Here is a 27076-nt window from a genome sequence, read left to right as displayed (position 1 = left end):
AATCCACAGAGATTTGTTCCTAAATTACTCCGTTGTCTATTGATTATTATTCTAATCATCAGTTTATTAACATATATATGGGGGACTTTGTAAATGGTACATAAAAGATACTTCAAATCAACTTCTGAATTAGTAAAAGTGAAAATGTTTTTCATTAAGGAAATAGGTTTTCATCATTTGCTTATTACTTTAAACATGATAATATCATTGATAAAAAGAAGACACAAACGTGAATAGCATCTATTAATATAAATTTAGAGTTGGACACAGTAGAACCAATTAATGAATTAAACTGCATCATTTCACTGTTTCGTCTTTCTAGGGCTCGTCAGTGATGCTTAGCGCCTCAGTTTGGAAACCTAGGAAGCAACTTAAGAAAATTCAAAGCTATAGAAAAAGGGTCAAAATCTAGGTAGTTAAACTAAAATCCTTAACGTTGTTTTGTCAGCATCTTCCAGCATTTAGGTCAGTGGTAACCTCAGGATGTTGTAACAACTGTTGTAGCTATGCTTAGCATTCACTGACAGACTGTCTGTGGAACTGTACTGTTGTTACCAAGGGTCTTCATACAGCCTTCCTTGGGGAGTTGATTTCTAGTAGGGTGATGATACTGTAAAATAAAGCTTGGAGGAGATAGAAATCTCTTGTAAGAACTGCTTTCTTTTTAACTTTGTCACGCTTGTAAGATATAAAAGACAAGTTATTGCTGTTGAGAGAATTGTGATGTCGAGAAAAATTTTATTGAGGTTTTCAGCTTCATTTTCTACACAAATTTCTTCCTTTGACAATTGGTACATGAAATTTTGACCCTTTTTATGGTTTTGGAAAATTTACATGATTTGTATCTTGATTACACAGCAGTATTGATCTTCTTTAGTTAAGGATTGACTCAACGTATTCTGGGATGAATAGCACTTCAAATTATGTATAACTTTTGTAATCATTATAGTTTCAAAATGTGTTGATTTAATTAAAAAAATGACAATGTAGCTTAAAAGAGAGATTTTATTTATTGGCCATGAGGAAGCAGATGTGATGGAGGTTTCTGAGTATTGACAGAGAGGATAGAAATGTCTGCCTATGGCACCATTGGTCGTAGTGTCCCACTAGCTGTGTACTTAGATAGTGGCTTCTCTTGCGCGTCGTCTGTGTGGACGTGTAGTGTTACATGTACCCTTGTTAACAAAGGGTATGTATAAAGTCTAAGTGGTGGCCATGGAAACAATACATAGAGTGCACAGGAAATGTTTTAAACCAATCATCAATGGCTATTTCTGCCAGGTGGGCTCCGTTAAATGACACATAAAAATTGTATAGTAGTAACTCTGCAAATTATGGCCCATTTAGAAATGTTGTCTTTTCAATTCTTTTGTTATGGCCATAATAGAGAGATGGATTTGAATTTAAAAGGACGCCTATATTCAAAATAACTCTTCAAATTTTATGTTCCATATAGGTTGTATATGTAACAGCAAGAATCCTTTTAAATAGATAATGTTGACACTATTTGAATAAGTTCTTTGATAGGTCAACCATGAGACACACGAGTGATTCTTTTTCATATGCTGTTTGCCTTAACTTTAGGTTTCTGTGGTAACTGGATAAATCTTATGTACAATCATAACTAAACAAATGTATTCAGATTTATTCAAATACTGTTTATTGAAAAGTGAAAATTAGTTCAGCAGTGTTCACAAATGTATTTTGTTACCGCTGGATCTGAATTGTTCAGATGAGATGAAAAATACATCTTTTCCTTTAACTAAACTCTAAAAGTAACAAGTAATTCATAAACATTTAAAATTCTTTGAATTATTATAATGATCAGAAAGATGATGAAGTTATAATGATGAGATAAAAGGGATGTCATAGTGATGGGATGCTGGGGATGTTATTGTGATGTCAGGGATATCATAATGATGGGATGCTGGGGATGTCATAGTGATGTCAGGGATGTCATAGTGATGGGATGTCAGGGATGTTATAGTGATGGGATGTCAGGGATGTTATAGTGATGGGATGCTGGGGATGTTACAGTGATGTCAGGGATGTTATAGTGATGTCAGGGATGTTACAGTGATGTCAGGGATGTTATAGTGATGGGATGTCAGGGATGTTATAGTGATGGGATGCTGGGGATGTTACAGTGATGTCAGGGATGTTATAGTGATGTCAGGGATGTTACAGTGATGTCAGGGATGTCATAGTGATGGGATGTCAGGGATGTTATTGTGATGTCAGGGATATCATAATGATGGGATGCTGGGGATGTCATAGTGATGTCAGGGATGTTATAGTGATGGGATGCTGGGGATGTTACAGTGATGTCAGGGATGTTATAGTGATGTCAGGGATGATGATGTCAGGGATGTTATAGTGATGGGATGTCAGGGATGTTATAGTGATGGGATGCTGGGGATGTTACAGTGATGTCAGGGATGTTATAGTGATGTCAGGGATGTTACAGTGATGTCAGGGATGTCATAGTGATGGGATGTCAGGGATGTTATAGTGATGGGATGTCAGGGATGTTACAGTGATGTCAGGGATGTTATAGTGATGTTAGGGATGTTATAGTGATGTCAGGGATGTTATAGTGATGCGATGCTGGGGATGTTACAGTGATGGGGCTATAGACAGGGATGATAGCTAGGATGTTAAGGTTATTGCAGTGTGACAACAGAAGGTTACAGTAGATAAAAAACAAAAAGAATTCATTGACATGATTAGGGAGAGATATTACTGATATAAGATGATGTTGAGATAGTGTAGGTGAGATTAAAATGACAAAAATCCGGAGGATTGACAAAGTTCCATTTTAGTTGTGGGGAATGAACAGATGAAATGAAAATGAGGGTAATATTAGATGTAAAGACAAGGATAGACTGTAGTCTTGGTAGACCCAGGCTGTGGCTGCTGGCCAAGATTCCTTTGTGTCTGGCGGTATTGGACAGGCTATAGTGTTGAGTGTAGCCTCCCTATATACCATTGTACACAGTGGGACTGCTTTGTCGTCCCTAACCTCCTCTGTAAGCACAATGGCTTTGTTTTCTTAGGCCTAGCCATGTTTAAAATCAAATGTTTGAAGAAAGATTCAAATACATGATACTTGACGCTAAATATAATCTTTTGGTTGGCTTCGTTTCCGAGACAACCAGTTCTGAGATAGGTGCGGCATTGAATACTCATTTAACGGCAGTCGTTCCTACCTATAAGCCATAATCTTCAGGTTAAATATACTTCAGAAATTGTCTAGAGAATATGACAGATGTCCATGTTTACATACTTACCAATAAATTCAAACAAAGAGACAAGCATGATGTCATATCGGTCTGCTGGATAAGGGCTGGCTATGTATAGGTAGATGGGGAGAACTGAGTTGTTTGTATTGGTTGAGGCAGGCTAGGCCGACATATGGCTTTTCCACACTATACACACAATGCAGCCTAAGGTAATATACTTTTGCACCTTATTCCACTTTGTGTTACTAGGAAACCAAACAATGACACAAATCTGCTCATAAAAAACTCGGGTTTTAAACCTGAAGGATGATATATAAACACAACGTTGTCACTCAAGGTAAAGAGACAAAGCCTTTTATTAACCCATTGTCATATTTACTTTTATCTTAATTTCAGTTTAGTGTTTTGATATTGGAAAATTATTTACCATTCTATAAAATGAATGTAATTAATGCTGTATATTTATTTACATATATTATATATAATATTGATATTATTCAAATGCTCCTTGTAAACTTGATTTGTAAATTATTAATGGATTTGACACACAGATAGATTGGAGTTTTTAAGGTGTTGATCTACTGCTTATAGGAAAGTATAACTTCTCCATTGATCTTTTTGTTAGGTATACGTGATTCATCCACAGTCATACTTGAAATGACTGTATATGCATCAACAATGTAATGACGTTGTTTTTAACTGAAGTCACCCACATGTATGTATTGTGCCAGGGTTAGGACCAGATGAAGGCTCTGTGCGTTCAGTGGTAACAAATCGTGGCTAGTCGTGTCCCTAGAGGTTAATAGACCAGTCTCGGAGGAAACCTGACTAAGTCTCACGCATTAAATATATATCTGTTAGATGTGTGTTGCCTGCAATAGCAGATGATAGCGCTATTGATACTAGGTAAATAAAATATTGGTGTTCGATAATAAAAAAGCACTGATATAGAATGTTCACATTGTATTATATAAATATGTTTAATCATTATGCAATACATGTGTTGTGTAATATTTATCTTCATTGTCTCCACTGTTTGTATTGGTTTGTAATGATTTTGGTATTTGTGGATTTAGCTTCAGTAAAATATTGCATTAAATGATTTTGGTCTATATATATATGGTGATGACAAAAGATCTGTCCCAGCAGCCAACTCAGAACAACATTGTGTATAAATGACACATTGATACATAGAAAATTACTGGTGGTGCAGGCTTTGTTGTAAAAAAAGTGAATCACACGTACCCAATCTACATGAATCATTAGTATGAGTTGGAAACTAGTCACTTACAGATCACTTCTATATATGGTCATCTTTACTAACAAGATTCCATGGTGCCTTACAATACACTACTTAGTTCTGAAGATCATTCTTCATATTACATCACTGTAGTATCAGTTTGAAGATTCTGGCGTATTCGCTACAAATTTTCTCATCAGGTTGGATTACTAAATTCTTTTGGATTGTTTTGACATATTGTAAGTAAAATCTTACATTTTCATGTTCATTTTTCCATCACATATATTGCTGTTGATTCACTTGACATCTAATATTTTATATTTACTTTCAAGTTTTGGAAAACCTGACCATATTTAAAAGTCCTTGTAAAAACAACATTCCAACCTTAATAAGCTTGGATTTCAATTAGCTTGCCTTGAAATGATATTTTTTTGTTTCTATTTTGTTAATTCGTGGATTTTCAAGCCATGGATGTTGCTGTATTTTGTAGTTGTTCTCATGGCTTCATTAGTGAACGGTCTTCATGAATATTTTAACAAAATTGAAAGTGACTGAACTGACACTGTAGTTGTTATATGGAGTCATTTACATGTATTTGATTTTCATACAAGTACCCCACTGGCTTCTCTGGAATCAATTAACTTTCAATCTTGTGACACAATTATTTGACTTCTGATTATGGGAAAGTTTTAAATTGTAATGTTTTTGAAGTCTAATGCTATCAAAGTTTATTTTATAGTTTATAAAGGTATTTATTAAATTTTGATTTTGAAGTACATGTAAATTATTTCTTACGTTTCAATAAATATGCTGTAAAAATTATTTTCCTGCGTATGTTTTTCCCAGAGTTATTAATTCCTTAAAATCTTCCATATGGAATTGATACAATTTTATATGAAATACTGAACAATTTTATATGAAAGAATACTGATATTGTCTAATTAAACACGATGTTTTGTATTTTGTCTAAATGCTATACCTTACATGGAATTTCCCATTGTATCTTTACAGAAATGAATGAACGCGGAGGACCACAACTTGTTGACTATGTCTCATTATAATGGAAATTGAGCCGTTCTCCTATATCAGAAGTCCTGCAAAAGGTGATTTAGAGACATTTTCGTGCATCAGAACCCAGAGTGACTTGGAGAAGTTTTCCTACATACGAAGCCCTCCAGAAACGTTTTCGATACCTTGTGTGCCTGTGAGATCCGAGCCCAGCCCCTCTCGTCCACCACAATCTAGTCCGCGATTCTCCACACCAAGCATGGTGGTGGACCTCCAGTCTCAGAACCCTTGTGTGGTTACTGCAGATCCATCTGTTCAGTCATCCCCACATGACTATAAGCTGCTTCCCCAGGAAGTGTCTCCGCGCACTGCCTCGCACGACTACAAACTTTTGCAGCAAGACATATCACCCCGTTCTGCATCACATGACTATACCAAGCCATTGTTGACAGATGTTTCACCAAGGTCAAATGATTCCTACAAACCATGCCCCCAGGACATCTCTCCAAGGTCAAATTTGGGCGAGTGTAACAAACGTCAGCAGCAGCAACAGGATCAGTTCTCCCCAAAAGGAGGCTCACTCGACTATGAGCATAATCGTAATCTATCACTACGTACTTCATCTCATGACTATCGTCTTTTGCCACCAGAGGGCATGATGACACCTAGTCCTGATAACCCACCCTCCATTGACCACTCTGATATTCCTCAAAATGAGGTATTATCATTCAAAGGCATGAACACCCCAAAAAACAGCCCACCACAGCTGTCTCCAAAACAGCTCGATTTGGACCATGGAAGGTTTGACTGTGGTCCAAAGCAAATGGATTTCGATAGCATGGATCAAAATAGTGGATCAGACCAGTCCCCTTGTCAGACTCCAGAGAAACATCGATCCCGACGTAAACAGACAATCGAAGACATTGTGCGACGCATGAAAGGATCGGAAAATGGTTACTATAGTGATAGTGAAGAAGAGGAAGAAGATGATGGAGAGGACACCCTCAATGGATCCATCTCCATGGACATGCACAATGGTGACCCAAAACTTGGGGATGGTATGTGTGGTATGAGGTGTGGGCAGGATGAAGTGGATGGCGCTCCTATGCAGATATCAGGCCTGAAGGCCAGCGACAATGACAGGCAACCTAGTATTAGTAGTGGTCCCACAACTAATGGGAACATGAACGGTCTGGATGGTATGTCCTATAAAAATGGCAGCATTTCCTTAGATACAGAGAACATCCAACCAGACCAAATGCGACAAATAGAAAATGGCAAAGACAGCAAAGATGGTTGTGAAAATAAAGATATGTCCCCTGAGAGACAGCAGATCAATGCTATCATGGACAAGGTAGCCGAGATCACAGGAGGGAACAAATCACAAGACTTCAATACTCCAAAACAGAACGGTAATTGGTTTCATGGAGCATTCAATAGTCTTCCCTTGTTTCCGTTTCCTCCAAGTCCTCTGGAACATCATCTAAATCCAAACTTTCTTCCGATGTTTGATGGCAAATTTCCCACATCACAAGAGGTGGAGAAGGATTATCTCAAATGCCAGTTCTGTGAAAGGACATTCCGACGCCAAAAGAATTTAGAAAACCATATCGAGAACACCCACCATGGAAAGAGCACAGCGAGGAGAAAATCATCAGATAGCAATGACATGTATTTCAAGTGCACACATTGTCCCTATACCACCAAGCACCAGAGCAACCTGTACGTCCATCTTCGCATTCATACCGGTAAGTGCACACTGGTCAATGCAATGACAATCGAGATGCTTTTGAACAAACGCCTTCAATGATTTTTGGTTCTTTGTCCTTTTTTAGAATTGTTAAGCTGAATAGCATCAAGTAGTTGTCAAGGTGATTAACTTCCAAAAATTGTCAAGTTCGTTTATTTCAGACTTGTTTTGTTCATAAATTTCTTGGAATTGTCAAAGTCATTAATCTAACACAAGTTCATTGTCTATCCCAGCTACAGCTAAGATCTTTTCATAAAGGTTATCTACAGGTGATAGGTCAGTGCAGGGACTATGTAATTATAGTGTGGCTTTCCTGAAATGTTATGATTATAGTGTGGCTTTCCTGAAATGTCATGATTATAGTGTGGCTTTCCTGAAATGTTATGATTATAGTGTGGCTTTCCTGAAATGTTATGATTATAGTGTGGCTTTCCTGAAATGTTATGATTATAGTGTGGCTTTCCTGAAATGTTATGATTATAGTGTGGCTTTCCTGAAATGTCATGAGTAGGACACAAAAGAATGATACTTCATAATTGTCTTCATTGCTTAAGTGCTGGTTTAGGTGGTTTTATTGTTGAATAATGGTTTGAAGGTTGGTAAGAAGTCCTAATTTCCTAGGATTTTCTATAGTCTGGTTGTTAATTATGAGATTCTGAGGGGTAAGGATAGCTCAACGTTAGCCGTCATAACCTCAGGGGAAGATTTGGGATATGTGGTTTGATAAACCCTACCCATTGCTGTCTATGTTTCTCAGGAAGCTGAGAAGTGGACCAGTCTATGCTGTCATGGTTGTGTATTGGGGAAGACACTACCCTGACTGTTCAGGACGGCATGTGAGGGCCTCCTGTATGTTGTTCAGTGAGGTAGCACCAACTACTGCAAGATAACTACCTAAATAGGGCCCTCGCTGTTCACAGGATGATAAGCCATTAAACAAATTCTGATGTATAGTTGTTGAATCAGTTTATCAATGATATTCCATATGGAATATAACAACACCATTTCCCAGATTTCTTGTCTAAACTTTTGTCAAGGGATTCCAATATTTGTTGTTGACACCTGTTTTAATGGCTTCAAACCAAAGATTATGATAAAAGGTGTGATACTGGATGTTTCAATAATCTTAGATCTGTTTGTCTGTATCAAGGTTTAAGTTGGCCATTTATTTGTTACAAAGGTGTTAAAAAGAATTTTAAAAAGACACTCAATTGTTTAAAACAATGATAAATTGGTTTGGTAATCAAAAGAAAATCTTGTGTGGATTTTGTTGGCCAGTGTTTTCTTTTCGTTCTCATTTTGTTCAATAAAAGCTGTGTGGTTTGAAATTAATAATGGTTCTTTAGAAATGGATATGAAACTGGTGTTTCCTTCCACTGGCTTTTCAGTTCATAATTAAACCCCATTTATTATAACGTTGTTGTAATGACCATCTCATTGATTATTTTGTTGTTGTGAAAATATTTGATTTATTCTCTCGAAAACCAAACAAAATTTCAAACAAAATCTTTAACATTTAAAAAGTTATCTGAGAAGAGTAGCATTATGATTCAAATTTCTATTCCTTACAATTTTAACCATTTATTAACATCTGAAATACTTGATTGATTTTGAAATTAATTTAAATCATGATATGTTTCCAGAAAACAGATTGGATAATCTAGTTGTCTAAGAAATGTAATTGAAAAACTGGGTTTCTCCATTTTATAAAACTTGCAGAGAGGTATTTTGATCTGATGTTTCTGGTTAACGTAAGATTGCAGGAATTTAATGGTGGCAAAAAGTTAACAAGTGAAACCAGTATTGTTTTCATTTTATTTCATGATGCACGTTTCATCACTGTTGGTACAAGTGTAAGGAAAGACAACTCTTGCTTGTTAGATCTCTTGGCTTATTATTCAGTAATTACACTATTCTGAAATTCAATCGAAGGGAAATGTGACAGACTTTAATTGCTCTCGAGTTTGGAAGATTGCCAAGCATGTTTTTCTCAAACTCTGCAGCTACTCTAAAATATTTTAATTACAATGGTGCATTTCTCTGTGTTTGATAAGAGTTGTGTTTAGCAAAGAAGGTTTAGAGGTGGATGGTATTCATGGTCTTAGCGCCATGTCTTTTGATTGAAACAGGGATCTTGAAATATGGCCATTTCATTTGTTAGACATGCTAAGACACCCTCAGTAAGTAAAGTAATTAAACTGCTTGCAGTGTTTGATGTCACTAAGATTGATTATGTGCCCGAGGAAGAGACCCTAACTAAAAGCCAAGAATCCATCACCCCTAGTAACCCTAATGCTCTTGGTGCTCCTCTGCTGGGTTTATGTGCAGGGAAACTATTGTTTGTAGGTTTGACAATGGAGCTAGAGCGGATTGCAGCCTTGTTCTATTGTTTTTACTCTGCTGCTGCAGTTACTGCAAGCTCGGTGTGCATCACTAGCAGGTTTTCATTAAAACATGTCAATCTTAAGTTGGCTTCTTAGAACCTCTGTATCTCCTGGTGGTTAATTTGCACTTACGGAGATAGTGCGTCCTGAAAAATCGAGTACCCTTTAAATTTCCACTGGGGGATCGGGTCAGGTAATTTGACATCCACTTCCTTTTTTCTGTGAACTGTTATTTCCCATCAGAGCCTCCAAACAGTACAGTGAAATGTGCTAATACACTGATGTGATAACACATTTTTGTTAGATTTTAAAGCATTTTGTTTCCTTAATGGAGGAGTATGGGACCTGAAATTGGTTTGTTTGTACTTTTTAAATTCATGCTTTTTTACCATGGAGAGTTTACGCTGTAGTATTTCTCACTGTCCAAAAGATACTTATAAGTACCATTGTTGTTTAAAGCTAAAATGTAAATCTAAAATATTTGCATACTCTAATTAAAACGTTTTTAGAAAAATGAGGATATGTTAAAGAATATTTCAGTGGAATAAACTTTGTTTTCTTTGCTTTGAATTGTTGATGAGCTTTTGTATAAGTTGCTTTTCATTCAAAATTTTATTACAAATATTTCCTGATTTTTTCATATTTAAGTTTTGTCATCATGGTATGTCCCAATCATGATTTGAACATCAAGGATATTATCACAAACTTGATCAAACTTAGTGGGCATGAAGAAATCAATAGTAAACCAAAGGTATTTTTTTCCCACACTGGCCCGAATGTTTTGATATTTGGCTGGTATATATACATACAAGGTCCATTGAGCCTCTTGTTGACTATGATAGGCCTCTACTTTGAGTTGATAATATTTTGACCTCCTGGACTTATTTCAGGACAAATACAGCACTATGTTGGATGTTCCTGTTACTATGAGTTTTAATAAGTGACATTCATACATTCAGACTTGATAGTTTTGTGTACCTCTCTGTTACAGGGGAGCGACCATATATCTGTGGTGCCTGCGGAGTCCAGTACAGCCAAAGTCACAGTCTAAAGAGTCATATCATCAACAAACACGATGGTATCATGTCCTACTACATCAAGGAGAAGCGAAACCGTTCTCCTCGTGGCATGGGCTATTTGACCCAGGTCATACCAGACATGTACAAGATCTCACCACAGCAATCAATGATGCCACACAATGTTCACAATAACCATGGAAATCAACAACAGTCACTCTTGATGCCACAACACAATATTCCAATGCCACCACATCCACATGCTATGACTTCAATGCATCCACAGGTCATGACCTCTCCAAATCACCAGGGTCAAGGTCAACCAATGACTTCTCCCATGCAGAAGATGATGATGTCTCCCCAACAACAACAACAGCAGCAGCAACAACAACAGCAGCAGCAAATGGGAAGCCATCTTCAGCAGGAGAATCGCCCCACCCACATTGGAGGGGAACGGAATCCACAGTCACATCCTCACAATATGCAGCAAAAATCTAGTCCCAACTACTATGCCAATGGGTTTCCTTCACCCAATTTTGTTCAGAGTAACTTCCCACCACAGTTTAAGGTGCATCAACAACCAGCCCCGGTGGAGGAGCAGCCACTGCCTCTGGTCACAAACAGTACCACCAAGTCTCAGATGCCACTACAGGAAATTCGCAACAATCAGATGGAGGAGAGTGGCATCAACAACCATGGTGCTATTGATCTGAGCAAGAAGGCCATGCCAAGTCACACTCTCCGTGACAACGGTCACCTTGAGGCTCTAAAGGCTCTAGAGATGTCGGGACTAGGAGAACGCCCAGAAAAGGATCATAAGTGCTCAGAGAAGGGCACTGGAGAATGTGCTAATTGTGTGCATGAGTCCAAACTCCGTACACTAAGACTGAATGTGGTCCGTATGCTTAGTATTCTGGTTCCAAATCTGAATTTCGAAGAGAAGGGAATCAGCGCTGATGGGGACTCGGTGGATGAACTCTTGCATGATGTCATAGAAAGCAATATGCAAGAGGAGGAGATGAGTGAGTGAAGTCAAGGTCACAAATATTAAGAAGCGAATGGACATTTGAAGTCCTTGTCAGCCATTTTGGGAGGATGTTTTATCAGTCTGTCTCAGTGTGGATGTGCCATCGGACTACTCATGCACCTTTAATATGTGACCACCCCGTGGATGGTAAACTACTTAAAACAATCATAGGATGATTACTAAAGTCACAAAAATAGCGAGGGGTTAAAAATGTCACAGGCAAAGGTGTTCTGAAGCCGAATTGATTACACCACAATTAAATATAATAAGTGATTATCAAATGATGATGATGATGATTGGCAGAATCATCTACATATGTCAAACATATCAACCTGCCTGAAAGCTTATCATCTCTTCATTACAAACCAAGAATGCAATGGGTCAACTCTGGTGTTGTTTTACTGACACTTTCTCTATGGGAATTAAAACCAACACATGCATTTTCTAGCCTTTATTTGAATCCTATATATATTTGATTCTTACGTCACAAACATTATCGCCAAAATTGCACTTTTTTCTGCATGTCATGGTTTATGTTACTTAGATTTCGTAACTCTTAAATAGCTGTTTCATTTCATCATTTATCCTTATTAAAGATCATTTCACATCCAGTCACTGAAACAATGCCAATGTTGTCCCAAAGAGCACAAAGTGTTCAAAAACAAATATATGCCTTTTCCAAAGACTTTAAATGGTTCACAAATCAACTTTTTACTAGTATCATGTTTTGTCAAACCACCTGACACCAGCATTTCTCATAACAGCCTGCAGGAACTGCGGCAGTGACGTTCTGTGTTTGTTGTCTACTCGCATCTGGTCCAAGACCACTCTACCATTCCTATTCATTATATTCTACTTTTCACATTTTTTGTGTGAAATAAACATTTATATATTATACAATATATTGCTGGTGCGTGGTACCACAGATGTTGATTCTATTTTTGTTGGCATATAATGATGACAATTGATATGGACCAATTCTTGGACGACTTTGATGCAGACAATGGTAACAAACACTTGCATTGCAGCGTTACCATGAAGGAAACTTGCTGTACCATTGCGTATGGTGTGTAAGGTTTGTGTGCAGAGCTGCGACCCTCTCTGATGGCAGTTTATCTGATGTCACAGAGGTCACTTGGAGGTCACCAGTGGAATGTTACCTTCTGTACAAGGAATGGATTTTTTTGTTTTTGAGGAAAATTCCATCACATTACCTGGTTGTGATAAGTGTAGTTTATGCATGTATTTAAATGTGTAGAAGGCCCTCCCTATGTATATTATATACTATGGCTCTCAGCACTGTGTTTAAGGCCCGTCATATATACCTATATATTGAACAATGGGTCCTCAGCAGCTTTGTGCTGCAAATTTTACACTAATGTTAAAATGTCTTTTTTTTTATCCTTATAATATTAAGTTGAATCTCTGTGGTAGGGACTTTCTGAACATGTTTTGATTATTAATACCTTTCAGCAACAAGGTGGAAAATTGAAATAGCCATGGTTATTGGAGAACAAAACAGATTTTGCACTTAAAATTGAAAATTGAATGCTGTTAAAGACATTTACAAGCTTTGATGAAATTGTTTTATCTGATACAAGTCCACAGGGCCATGCCAAGTATTTCAGGTTTTGTCTGTAGAACGTGCCTATTCTATCAAAGTGTAAGAATATTTTTTTGAAGATGTACCCATAACAAGTAACTACTAATTCTTAAATCCTGTTCATTTTCTAAAGAGAGAATAAGAAGTATGAAATTGTCAATTGATACAGGAAAATTCAAACAAGATTTTACCAACCTATGAAATATAATTGGAAATATGGTTACATACTTGACACGGCCTTGCTCTGGATCATGTTTGGCTGGTGGTTACCAAGTAATTGATGATTCAAATTTCCTGGATAACATTGCCAAAGGCTAATTTTAGAAGAATTTTCAAGTGTTTTGTTCAGGAATTATAAAGGTTTCTGCACTGACAGTATATTATTATTGATAGAAAATTGTTATATTTGTTGTTTTGAATGATTCAAGAAAGATAACTCTTCCATTTTGTTGAGTAGCATCCCACCAAGACTTTGTCTTACCTTCCATTTGTTTGCTGTGATAAATTGCTGTATTATTTACTTCCCTGTGAGTTCTACAACAAATTATCACTAAACAGTCAACACTCCAGTGTTGCTTTGATCAAATCCATTTTATTGAGTCCTATGTATATCATTTTTGATCTCACTTTTTTTTTTTTTTTTTTTTAGATGACGGTGCAAGCATTTTTGTTAAAGAATAGAAATGAGAAATATTTTAATCTGTTAATTTTTGTACCATATCAAAATAAAAATGTCTCGCATGCCAAACTGTAGAATAAAATGGCGAACTTTTAGTTTACATGTAATGATTGTTGTTATTTAAGAATGTTTTTTGCAAAGTGCAAAATCTGTTTGCTTCCAAAAGATTGCTAGTGCTAATGTTGTTCATAAGTTGTATACCTGTGAGTCTGTGTTAGGTATTAGGCCCCTTTGAGGGCATATGTTTAGATCTCCAGTGTTGTATATGTGTATTGGTTACTCTGTGTCATCTATGTATATTTTGTAAACTAACACAAATTAATTGAGCTCTTGTCAAAATATATGTAGATTTTACAAAAAAAAGTTAAAAATGCAAAAAATATGTTATTTTTTGTATTTGTTAGAAGAGAAAAGGGAGTGAGAGAGGTAAATAGAAAAAAAATTCCAAAAAAAAAAGTATTGAAGTTTAACATAATCAAATGTTAAAATGTGTTACTGATGTTTAAATGATACATTCCATGCAGAACTGCATTACATGTTTTTTGTAGAGTGATCATCTGTTCCACAGTGTATCATATGTCTTATCACTGCTGATCATTGATATCAGTAATATAATACTGCTGTATCCATTTTCTAGACTTTATTTTCAAAATAATTTAATATCAAATCACTATCTGTTATTGCAAAACTTGGACTTGCCATATCTTACTTCCTTTTAATGTATCCATGTGACTGATCTTCTGTACAGGTGACTGAACTTCTGTACAGGTGACTGAATCTATGTACAGGACACTGACATTTTGTACAGGTGACAGATGATGTCTAGAGGTGACTGAATTTCAGTACAGGTGACTGAACTTCTGGGCAGGTGACTGAACTTCTGTACAGGTGACTGATACTGTCTACAGGTGACTGATACTGTCTACAGGTGACTGATCCTCTACAGGTGACTGATACTGTCTACAGGTGACTGATACTGTCTACAAGTGACTGATACTGTCTACAGGTGACTGATACTGTCTACAGGTGACTGATCCTCTACATGTGACTGATACTGTCTACAGGTGACTGATACTGTCTACAGGTGACTGATACTGTCTACAGGTGACTGATACTGTCTACAAGTGACTGATACTGTCTACAGGTGACTGATACTGTCTACAGGTGACTGATACTGTCTACAGGTGACTGATACTGTCTACAGGTGACTGATACTGTCTACAGGTGACTGATACTGTCTACAGGTGACTGATACTGTCTACAGGTGACTGATCCTCTACATGTGACTGATACTGTCTACAGGTGACTGATACTGTCTACAGGTGACTGATACTGTCTACAGGTGACTGATACTGTCTACAGGTGACTGATCCTCTACATGTGACTGATCCTCTACATGTGACTGATACTGTCTACAGGTGACTGATACTGTCTACAGGTGACTGATACTGTCTACAGGTGACTGATCCTCTACATGTGACTGATACTGTCTACAGGTGACTGATACTGTCTACAGGTGACTGATACTGTCTACAGGTGACTGATACTGTCTACAGGTGACTGATCCTCTACATGTGACTGATACTGTCTACAGGTGACTGATACTGTCTACAGGTGACTGATACTGTCTACAGGTGACTGATACTGTCTACAGGTGACTGATCCTCTACATGTGACTGATCCTCTACATGTGACTGATACTGTCTACAGGTGACTGATACTGTCTACAGGTGACTGATACTGTCTACAGGTGACTGATCCTCTACAGGTGACTGATACTGTCTACAGGTGACTGATACTGTCTACAGGTGACTGATACTGTCTACAGGTGACTGATACTGTCTACAGGTGACTGATACTGTCTACAGGTGACTGATCCTCTACAGGTGACTGATACTGTCTACAGGTGACTGATACTGTCTACAAGTGACTGATACTGTCTACAGGTGACTGATCCTCTACAGGTGACTGATACTGTCTACAGGTGACTGATCCTCTACAGGTGACTGATACTGTCTACAGGTGACTGATACTGTCTACAGGTGACTGATACTGTCTACAGGTGACTGATACTGTCTACAGTGACATTTCTCCTGAACAAGCAACTGTCACTTGACACACTTTGCAAGTGACTAACCTTCTCTCGAATGAAATTAGATTAAAAGATGCAAATTTCTTACATATTTCACCACAGATTTCTTTCTTGCATAAAATGCTCTCATTGAATGATCTGATTATTACTTGAATTTGTCCATATTCTTTCCCAAGCATCCGTAATAGGCATGAAATGTTCATTGTATAAATTCTTGGTTCCTTTTTCTTGCAATCACCAGATTGAGTGTGATTGTCAATAGATAATGATTTGTATTAACTGCAGCAAGTACCTCCGTCTGCATTAACGTGGCATCAACATTTTACAAAATGTTTCATTGTCTACACATTGGATAAAATCAGTTGCTTATCAAAATTTAAGAGGATAAAAAAAATTGTCCCAGAAAAAGTATTATATAATTTTTCATTTTGATGAATCCCTGTGTTTGTTAACATAACCTTTCCTACCCATCCACTGTATAACAGTGAACCAGAAAGACAGGTTTTGCAATAACAGTTAAGACTTTCTGATGATTCTGTTTTTAAGATCAATCTTGCACTCTTTGCTCCAATTCATGTAAGTATTTGACAGATATAAGATGTTTGCCTTATTATTATTACTACTAATATACAATATTATCATCATTCCATTTCAAGGGTGTGGAGATATTTTACTGTGTTGGACGTTGTGTTACCTGTATATTTTGTGACATGTTTTTTGGTTATTTAACATTTGATCTTCAAACATAAGAATAGGCAGCAAGCGGATCCTGACCATTATCTAGGTGCTTTATACAAAGAGTTGTTTCCCCTTGTTTTTTCTTAAGAACATAAACACATTCCTTTCCCTGTTTACGGTGCTATACATATGTAAGTTTCTGTTTTTATGCAAATGAAAGACCGCAAATTAACATGAGATCCAGTGTCTATAAGGATTTTATCCTTCCACATTTTTCAGCAAAGAGTTTTTTCTTCTAAAATTCTGATTTCAGCTATTTTGAAGATATACAATGTCTTGATAGGGTTGTAACATCTGTATCAGTTTTAACAGTTTTCTTTAAGATAATATTACATATTTGTGAAGGTCATTAGACCTTTTAGATTTTAGTACAACTATTTTAGTGAATGAAGGCTGTCCTTTCAGTTTCCCTGATGACTGAATGACCTTGATATATTTGGATGACCTTGTCACATTTACACAGTATCTGACTCCTGTTCAGTAAAAGGCAGCATGCAACTTGATATGATATATAATGAATGTTCTCATTGATAAAAAAATTTAAGTATTGGATAATTTTCATAATAAATAGGATGAAAAATGTCTGCTTGTGAAGAGACATTTCATTTTCAATGTTAAACAACATTATATTTAAAATTCTATTCATTGATTTTACGATGTTTTCTACTTGAAACATGAACTAGGTCTTTGAGATATTGATCTTTAGTTGTCAGGGAAACTTGTAGTGAGGGATACATTTACATATGTATAAATATTTTACTATGATGAAGAGAAAAAAGCCTGCCAGAAATGATATGCATTTATGATTGTTGATGATATTGTGCACTATTTTGTGTGTGTTCCACCTGTGTTTGGGGCAGTGCCTCAGGCACTCTAGTATGTAAGCTGCTGATGATGTGTATCAAAACAGTATTAATTCACTTTATGATGCTTGCGAGTTTCATCATCAACATTTCTCTCCCTTTGTTCACTCAATCTAATGGATCTTTTTCGAGATCTTTTTTTTTATCCACTTGCATTTTCGACCTTGGTCTGAGGTGCATTTTCCCACGGAGATTTTCAATTTTCTCCTCCTATATAGATTGTAATCATCCTACTTGATAATGATATGTGTTCCCAACTTCCCCCAGTGTTCTCAATAATGTGTTCTGTAGGTGTTCATAAGCGATGTTCTCTAGTCCCATAATTAAGAACATCTTATCTTCAACTGCCGTTGTTTTGTTGTGGAGGGTGACCATTTTTATCCTTGTTGATGTCTATTTTGTTACTTTTAATTTTTTTAACAAATTTTTTTTTTTGATTCTGTTTTACTCCGGTTGTGTTCTGTGTACATACTTTGTCAGTTGTTTTTGTTATTCTATAACCAAATGTGTTCAAAAGGTTGAAAATGAGATATACATGTGTTCTAATATCTGCTTAGGGGTCGTAATTTCATTTCTATTTCAGCTTAGTAAGTTGGAAATTTTTTGAGAAGTTTTTCTATAAAAAATTTAATATTATAGGAAACGCTGTTTGAAATAGAAAGTGTTATATATTGCTATATTTTGAAAAATAACATCAGAAGATCCATTGACATTGCATTTTGAAAGTCTATTATTAGATCAGATGTTCCCACCAAATCAAGAGTTATGAGCCCCCATGTAGAGAGGTTATGTAGGTAGGGATAGATTGTCCTTGTGAACATATTAGTTCTACTTTTGTTATTTAATCTCATTTATTACTTATGATGTTTCCAAACTTTCTGATTCAAGATGCTCAGTATAACTTACTGGATTTCTTGTCATTTATCAAATATTCATTTTAAGTATGTGTTGCACTTTCATCATTAAACAAAATCATACTTTTTGAAAATTTAATTCATTTCATGAAACTATATCAGACCTGAGATCAACCCATCTTAATACATTAAAACTTTAATTCAAAATGATGTTGGAATATCCAGCTGTAACATCTTTATTTCTCCTTATTACCATCCATCATATCATCAGTGGCTGTAGTATTCATTTCACTAAGGCAACTAATTAATTATAAGACAGTATCTGTCTCCATGTATCCATAGTAATCTCCTCACCTACCATATATGGTAGTGTGAGGTGCCATTATCTAGTCAACCGTTAAAGCTTGGACTAGGACTCTAAGGGAAGTAACCCATATAATCACATACATTTAACACATGTAAAGTGCTATTATTTATAGTGAAATATTTGTTTTTCCTATTCTTATTCTTTCATTTCTTACGGAATCTTTTTTTAAAGTTTCCTGCACGAATAGGTGCAGATGGTACTCTTGGCAGCCGTGTATGTTATGTCGTATGCACAGTGGATATTGACAATTTGGTTGTTGTGTCTTCTCTATGATAGAAAAAATGTTTCCAAATACAGAAAAAATCTGTTTTGAGTTTTACTAATGACCAGCATTATGTGTATGCTGTAGATCTTTTTATATTTTCTAAGTGCTGTTTATTCCTTTATCGTCCCCTTAGCTTACTTTCACTAAGCTATTAAAACTCGACACCATGCAGCAACTCTCTCCCGTCCCTGTATAGAAATACTCTTTAAACTTTTGCCTTCAAAAGGCTGTAGTGTCTAGTAGACAAATTTGTAGAATTGTTTGTAGGACTTCTTTATAAACTTCCCTGTCCTGGTTTATACTTTATACTAATCTCTCTCTCCAAACATACTTCTGCGATCCAGATCACCTACCATACTAGATATATTTTTTAATTTTCTTTTATAGATAGTGATCTTGGAACTAGTAGAATGATAGATATAACATTTAAGAAATAAAAATATGAAAATTGTAATAGGACAAGGAATTCAGAACAATGCTAAGATCAAATCTTGTTGATCTGTTGGATCCAGAACAAATTTATTTTACCGATCTTCTGAATATATAGGCTTTCTTTGTGTTCAGAATCTCATTAGAGATGGGAAATTTCATTCTCTTGTAAAGAGTGTACAACAGGCATGGGCCTACTCTATTCTTACAACTATAACTGCCTAGTCATTCTGTCTGCTCTATACTCAAGGTTGACACATATCTCCTGAAGACAAGCCTGGTTCTAGAATATTAGAAATGGATTTGAAAAAAAGGATATCCCGTTCGTAAGTCTGGCGATTAAATTCTGCAAAGCACTATTAATTTTCATGTGCAGAAATTGTCAAGAAATTCTGCATCTTCTTTTACTTCTCAAACAGTCGCCAAAAGAAACACATACTTGATGGCGTCTCTGAGGTTCTTCCAGACCTAGTATAAAATGCCATTCTACCCAGCTAGTAACACTGAATAAGGGAGAGTACTCTTTGTATATATAATTGGATGTGTGAATGAAATGATGAAATGGTTTTGTGATTTAATTGCAAACAGATGGTGTTGTGTATATACTTAATATGGTATAAGTGCTATTACTAATATGGCATATTTTTTAATTATATATAAATATATATATTATGTATGACTGTATGTAATTATGGCCCTTATATAAACATCCATGAGTGTCAAACATACTAAAGAACTTGATTCTCTTTTCTCAACAGTGCTCTTGAAAAAAAAATGGTATTAAAATCTGTGTCCATTTCATCCATTTAATTATATAAATATAATTGACATATCTAGAATCAATAATTTGGAATTCAATTTGCTCACATGCTGAAAATTGATCAATAAACTACAGAACATATGACATTTTGTTAAAACATCTTTCAGTGGTTAGTTGATGTAAGAGATTGCCAGCTTACAAGATTTTGAGAGAAGAAAAACAGGTTCTCTGACACTTGGCCTTTTGTGTATGTAGCATATAGAGCTTCCCAGTGACCGTGTATTTTGTATACATAGGTATGATGTCTTGATTCCAACTATTTATTATTAAAATACTTTTTAAATATGTGTTTAAACTAAAATTGATGAACTTAAACCAAAGAAATACTAGGATTTATACCCTAGTACCAGTTATAATTGTAAATTGTCTTCCCACCGTCTCCTACTTATGTTATGTGTCGTGCTACCTGCTTTACTTAGGACAACAAAACTTGTTATTATATTGCAGCGGCCATTTTATCGGTCGTGGGGTAGTGACACTTTGTTAGACAGCCCATGTATGTGTTCAGCTACTATATATTTGCTGAGCTTTTCTTTTTTTTTTTAATTTGGCCAAACTTTGGCCACAAATATGTATTTTACTGCCATTTATGTATGTGTTCAGTCTCCAGATACAATTTTTTTTTTTTTTTGCTTTCTGCTGGCTTTTTTATGAGAACTTTTTTTTTTTTTAATTTACTCTGGGATATTTATCCTGTTCTTGTCTTACCAGCAAGGAAACCTTTTTTTCTGGCATTCCTGTGTTCTTCCAACTTGTTTTGCAATTCTGTTGTTATGCAACAAATCTTGCAGTTTGTTTATGAAATGCATATAAAACTAGGTAGTTTATTGTAAGTAACTGTTACCAGAAATAAACACTGATGTGTATATTCTACATCTGACATTAAAATTATCAGATATTTGGCCATGAAATCATCTTGAGACATTTTTACATAAACTGTTAAGAATTTTTTTAATGAAAGAAAATTTAAAAAATTTAATTCAAGGTAAAAATAACAAAAGAAATATATATATTTTCATTAGAAGTAATTTATATTGATTTATACTTTGTCCAAAAGTTTAACAAACAGAAATTATCATGGCTGGTTTTGTTGGACAGATGATAAGGATTCGAATGTGCAAAATTTAAGTGATGTTGTGTATTTGGTGCCTGAACTATTAGCATAAGAAAGCTGATTTATTGAACTATGCGATGAACCCCCTGTCTGGATGTTTAGTATATGCAAACGTGTTGTTAGTGGCAGTCCACGGGACCAAAGTACAGTAATCTTATATTGCCTTAGAATGATTCTCTCTTTCCATACATGTTTTGGCGTATAATTGGTGTTCTATTTATTATCTCTAAGAGGAACTTGTGTCCATCTCCAATACATTCCATACATATGTATAAAGTTATAGTATTTTTGAGAATTTGTTATCAGATTATATATGTTGATGTAACATATCGTGTACTGTTGAGAGCCACTGTTGCTAAGTGGAGAGCCACTGTTGCTAAGGTGGCATAGTCTGTTGCTTGGAATAAGTGCCATATTCATTTGATGAGAAAGAAGGGGGTTCAATTCATTTTCTGTAACGTATTTTAACAAAGATTCCATACTGAAACCAAGATTCTGTTTATCCAGTTTTATTAATTTATTTTTTTCTTATTACCAAACAATGTAGGAGTTGTCCCCCTTCGTGCTAAGTGTGCTCCAGAAGGAGAAAAGATAATTTTTTGAAAAATGAAAAGCTTCCATTTTAAGAGAAAGAAAAAAAAATGCAAAATATTGTTTCAAAATATTCTATGTTTATTATGTTTATTGTGCTCACTTAAATATAATTTGTGTAAAACAAATTTTTGTTGTCGCTTCTACCTCAGTTGCATGTGGTAGGTAAAATGTGCAGAGTCGAGCTACTTTGCCAAGCTACTGCCTTACCTTAGTTCAATTATGTTTTCATTTTTATAGTGTTCAACAGCATTTCTTTATTTTTTACAATATTATAAAACTAACAGGTCACTTACAAAACAAAAAGTGACTAGTTTGTACATGTCCACTACAAAAGACTCAGCCCAGCGAAGTATTTTTGTCCTGTAAACATTGGTAGTGTTAGATATATTGTGTCATTAGAGTGCTTACTGTGGTTTTGTATGTTATTGCGAAATGAATGCGCATGTCCATTGTTTTAGAAGTCTACTTATTGTAGCTAGCAAACTAAAATAAAGCAATAATTAAGATATTTGGCGTTATTTTAGTATTTTCCCTTCAAGTTTGGCTTAGAAAGATCTGTGTGTGATCTACATTATCTTGTTATGAAGTAAGAAACCAGTCATTTGAATCTTTCTCTGTAATTGTATCTTTAATTGGACAGAAAAAACCTTAAGTATGTTTAATTGGACAAAAAATCATGTAGTATCTCTGATTGGACAAAAAAATCGTGCAATGTCACTGATTGGACAGAAAAATAATAGAATATTTTCAGTTGGACTGTAAAAACATGAAGTATGTTTAATTGGACAGGAAAATCATGCAGTATCACTGATTGGACAGAAAAATCATATAGTATCACTGATTGGACAGAAAAATCATGTAGTATCACTGATTGGACAGAAAAATCATGTAGTATCACTGATTGGACAGAAAAATCATGTAGTATCACTGATTGGACAGAAAAATCATGTAGTATCACTGATTGGACTGAAAAATAATGGAGTATCTTCAATTGGACTGAAAAAACACGAAGAATCTTTTATTGAACAGAAAAATCATGAAATATCTTTAATTGGACAGGAAAAATCATGAAATATCTTTAATTGGACCGAAAAATCCTGAAGTATCTTTGATTGGACAAAACATTATGAAGTATCTTTTAATTAGACAGAAAACTCGTGAAGTATCTTTAATTGGACAGAAAACACATGAGGTATAAGAACTTTGCGTTTTGGCTCTAAATACTACGTCGTGTCGGAAATTGTGATGTTAATGGAACAGAAACTAAGGTATTCTGGATACCATTGTACACTTGTTAATGACAAAGTGATGATGGTTTCCCTTTAATCCTGCATTCATTATTACATAAACAGACAAACTGACTTTTTATCCTTCATATCAATGACATTTCTGAATAAGTACACACATTGACACTGAATAATTCAGACAGTAGAAATCTCGTGATAACCCCATTACCTCTTTGTGATGTACTGCACTGGCCATTTCCTGAAACTGAAACAACTGAAAAACCACTTGGGGAAATTTGGAAATGTACGCGACAAAAAAAAGAAATGCATAATTCTTATGCAATTAATAACTTATGATCGTTGAAAATGTCTGTACAGAACTTTATATCAATATAAAGGAAAGCCTGTCTGACGTCACTTCCGTTGTCATTGGTCTCTTTCGAGTGGGAGATAGCCCGCATCAGTTCCTGGCATCATTTGAACGAAATCTTGCAATTATCCTCTTGTACATGAAATTCATATCGATGTCAAAATGCCACAAGGAGATATTTTCTTCCATCATCACAATTGCTTTACCTCTTTTAATAATAACAATTTGGCGAAACCTTAAGTCTCCTTGAAATGATTAAAACAGTCTGGATTAGCTTAATCAGGTCAAATTTTTGGGAGGCAATGACATCGTCAGGCTAGGCCTTTTATTTTAAGGTAGGTTGTCGTGAAGGATATTTCACAAGTTGTTCTACCGGGGGCTTTTTCGTTCCTACTTATGTCGAGAATATTTTAACAATGGAAGATTGTTTCCTTCAAGTCGTGACGCCAAAAAAGATTACACAGATTTCACGAAACTTGCCATGAATCCATTCACAACCAAGTATCTAACAAAAAGGAGAATGAGGATTATGTAACAAATTTTCTTGAAAAGCTGAATCCAGCCTTCGTACAGCCCGTCTTTCTCCCCTTCGCCTGACATTCTGGTTTTCATCGGGAAGTATGTATGCTCTTGAACCTTTTCAATAGCACCTTTCGCGCCTTTCCAAGCGCCCGGGCCATTTAAGCGCCACTGAACGGGAGTAGCTGGACCAAAATAGATCTTGTACCACAATCTTAGATCCGAGAAGAAATGTTTCCAGAAATTTGGTTTACAGCCGATCATCGTGGCAAGCCTGTCCATGTAAAGGATGGGAAATATCTGAAGACTGTATCTGGGTGAGTTGGTGAAGTTACGGGTGATGAACGCTTTGCGTTTCTCTACAACCTCAAGGCGCTTGGATGCACTCGGTAGATCACACTTCCCAGCAAATACCCTTGTAATACATCTGGCCTGCATTTCTAATATTGGTGGTAGAGCACCAAATGGTTGAACCAGACCTACAACAGCAAGTGTGCATGGACTTAGATTTGTAGGGAACACAAGTTCGTACAGGTACGGGAAATGACCGTCAACTCTGATTATACCATCATCCAGAAATGGAAAGTCGTAGATAAATCCGGTAGCAAGGACGACTACGTCAATGTTCTTTAGATCTGAACCGTCCTCAAATATGGCGCCATCTGGTGTGAACTCCTTCACATTACACTTGATGTTAATAGTACCCAGTAAGATCCTGTTTGGGAGATCGTCGCTGATAGTCAAGACGCTTCCGTCGAAGCGTTTGTTAGGCGAGAGACCGTAGTTTGCATGGTTGTAGCGCCGATTTAGGCGATTGAAAAACATTGGCCGCATAAGGCTCCATGGTAGTTTCATGGAAAACCGGTTGAGGGCGAGATGGTCAAATGGCACTCCGTGGTCAGCAGCTCTCTGGATCACGTATGTTCCGCGACGACTTGACATGTAAACCTGTGCAAACCAAACCGGAATTCAAATCTTAGATAGGCAATTTCAACAACCCGAATGTCTAGATTTGTATTCATCAACGTATTCACCGTATTAAGTCCATTTTGAATCATAATCATACGTAATATTTCTTTCATAAGAATATTTATTTTTATTTTTTTAATTTTCAATATGTACATAAAGATAATGAGTTTGTAATTACAATAAACGACTACAATAACGACGTTTTGCGATGCTTACGTGTTCGGCATGTCGACTCAACTCACAGGCGACGTCCGACCCAGAATTTCCAATCCCCACCACGAGGATTCGCTTTCCTTCATAACCCCGGAAGTCTTTGTAGTCGTGGGTGTGTATGACCTTGCCCTTGAACTTGTCTAGTCCGGCGAATGTTGGCATGTGTGGTGTGTGAAGATGTCCATTACAGACGATAACGAAGTCGGTCTTCACTTTTCGAGTCGTTCCTGTATTTAAGTTCTTGACTAACGTTATCCAGCTCCCAGTGTTTTCAAAATCTTCTGCTTTTTTAACGTTTTCTACGCTATGGTTAAAGTTTATGTACTTCCTCAAACTGAAATTGTCTGCGTAAAGATTGAGGTATTTTTTGAAGTGTTTGTGTCCCATGAAGTTTGGGAACTCCTTAGGAATCGGGAAGTCACTATAACAGGTCATCTCCTTACTGGTGTTGATGCTGCATGAGTTGTAGAGGCTTGGGTCGCCCTCTTTGGACCAGTCGTGATAATTCCACAGTCCGCCAATGTCTGTATCCTTTTCGAAGCATATCGGTTCCATTCCTTCGTCCAGGCAGTGTTTGACAGATGCCAGTCCAGACACACCAGCCCCTATCACAAGCACCGTCTTCGTCATCTAAATAAAAATAAGCCCGAACGTAGCATTACCTATTGGGCAACTGGTAAGTTGAATTTTTAAGAAATATGAAATTAAAAGGGATAATTGATATATTGACTATCTTAATATAATGACTCAAGGAATCAGTGTTTCTCTCTCTTTACTTTGCGAGTTAAACTGAAAGAAGACATGTGTCGAGTTTCATAAACATATTGATAACTGGAAATGGATGTAATAATTTGCTTATCAGAAAGAGATGTAAAGATGATGCAATACATTAGCCGAGATTTTGTCAATTATATTGGCTATAATTGCCATATCAAGACAGCCGAGCTATTACATTATATTACTATGTCAGGAACTAGATTGCTAATACATCAGATGCCCGGGTCTTCTGAATTTCGAGGAGATTCTTAAGTGTTTTAACATATTGGATCCCTATGGCCATGGAATTAGGTGAAGGCGATGTGTGTGATATAGCAATGTCATTGACACCGAGGGATTGTACGGCACGCTGTCCAAGGTTATCCTCTTTATGTACATTGGGACTTATGAAGCCTACGAAGAAGTTCCTTCCTATTTATTTATATGTTAATTTTCTCGATATGATCATTGTGGCAAATTGTCTAATTGCATGACATGAATATATATTGTATATATGAGTATATACAATATTGTTGTACATAGAAATGTATATGGTTTTTTTTTCAATATATACACGGAAATTATAACAAGTTACAGCATTGATAAATATATTATATACACAAGTATTGGGCCCTGTGGAACACTGATATTAACTGGCTTGAATTCGGATGGTACTCCTTGATTAAATCGACTGGGTGTGTACTTTATCACCGAAATTTATAGATTTAAAGTGGAAGGGGATGCATCTGCCTTCACTCTCGTATACTTAACAAAATAAGAATTTTGGCATATTAATCGGAACTTTTAATATTTTCCCGTTTCACTGTTCCGAGTATTTGTTTCCCAAAGTGTTATAGTCCATTTCTGTTTCCATCGATAAAAACAGAGAGATCAAACATAATTTCCTGTGATTTGAATGTCAAGGTACATAACGAAAT

The 27076-nt window shown here is 36.0% G+C and overlaps 2 protein-coding genes across 2 annotated transcripts; one reads left to right on the top strand and one right to left on the bottom strand.

The window, feature by feature from the left end:
* Positions 1-5542: 5542 nt before the first annotated feature.
* LOC132565641 (uncharacterized) lies at positions 5543-11670 on the top strand. The gene is made up of 2 exons (XM_060230335.1): positions 5543-7238; positions 10616-11670. The coding sequence occupies exons 1-2, from the start codon at positions 5543-5545 to the stop codon at positions 11668-11670; spliced, it is 2751 nt and encodes a 916-aa protein (XP_060086318.1).
* Positions 11671-24137: 12467 nt separating this feature from the next.
* On the bottom strand, positions 24138-26012 carry LOC132565732 (flavin-containing monooxygenase 5-like). Its single transcript, XM_060230470.1, has 2 exons — positions 25386-26012; positions 24138-25148 (listed from the first exon to the last, which is right to left on the bottom strand). The coding sequence occupies exons 1-2, from the start codon at positions 26010-26012 to the stop codon at positions 24138-24140; spliced, it is 1638 nt and encodes a 545-aa protein (XP_060086453.1).
* Positions 26013-27076: the final 1064 nt, after the last annotated feature.

The sequence above is a fragment of the Ylistrum balloti genome, unplaced genomic scaffold, assembly GCF_031769215.1.
Source record: "Ylistrum balloti isolate Yb309-2 unplaced genomic scaffold, AGI_CSIRO_Ybal_v1 Utg369730, whole genome shotgun sequence".
In the NCBI taxonomy this organism is placed as follows: domain Eukaryota; kingdom Metazoa; phylum Mollusca; class Bivalvia; order Pectinida; family Pectinidae; genus Ylistrum; species Ylistrum balloti.
Note: the sequence above shows the minus strand (reverse complement) of the source record. Positions and strands in the feature narration are given on the sequence as shown.

Bases quoted from the DNA above. Each gene is read 5' to 3' on its own strand.
- LOC132565641 (XM_060230335.1), top strand. From the start codon at position 5,543: ATGGAAATTGAGCCGTTCTCCTATATCAGAAGTCCTGCAAAAGGTGAT. The intron at 7,239-10,615 runs GTAAGTGCACAC...TCTCTGTTACAG, and splicing joins CCATCTTCGCATTCATACCG to GGGAGCGACCATATATCTGT.
- LOC132565732 (XM_060230470.1), bottom strand. From the start codon at position 26,012: ATGACGAAGACGGTGCTTGTGATAGGGGCTGGTGTGTCTGGACTGGCA. The intron at 25,149-25,385 runs GTAAGCATCGCA...TGGTTTGCACAG, and splicing joins TGAGTCGACATGCCGAACAC to GTTTACATGTCAAGTCGTCG.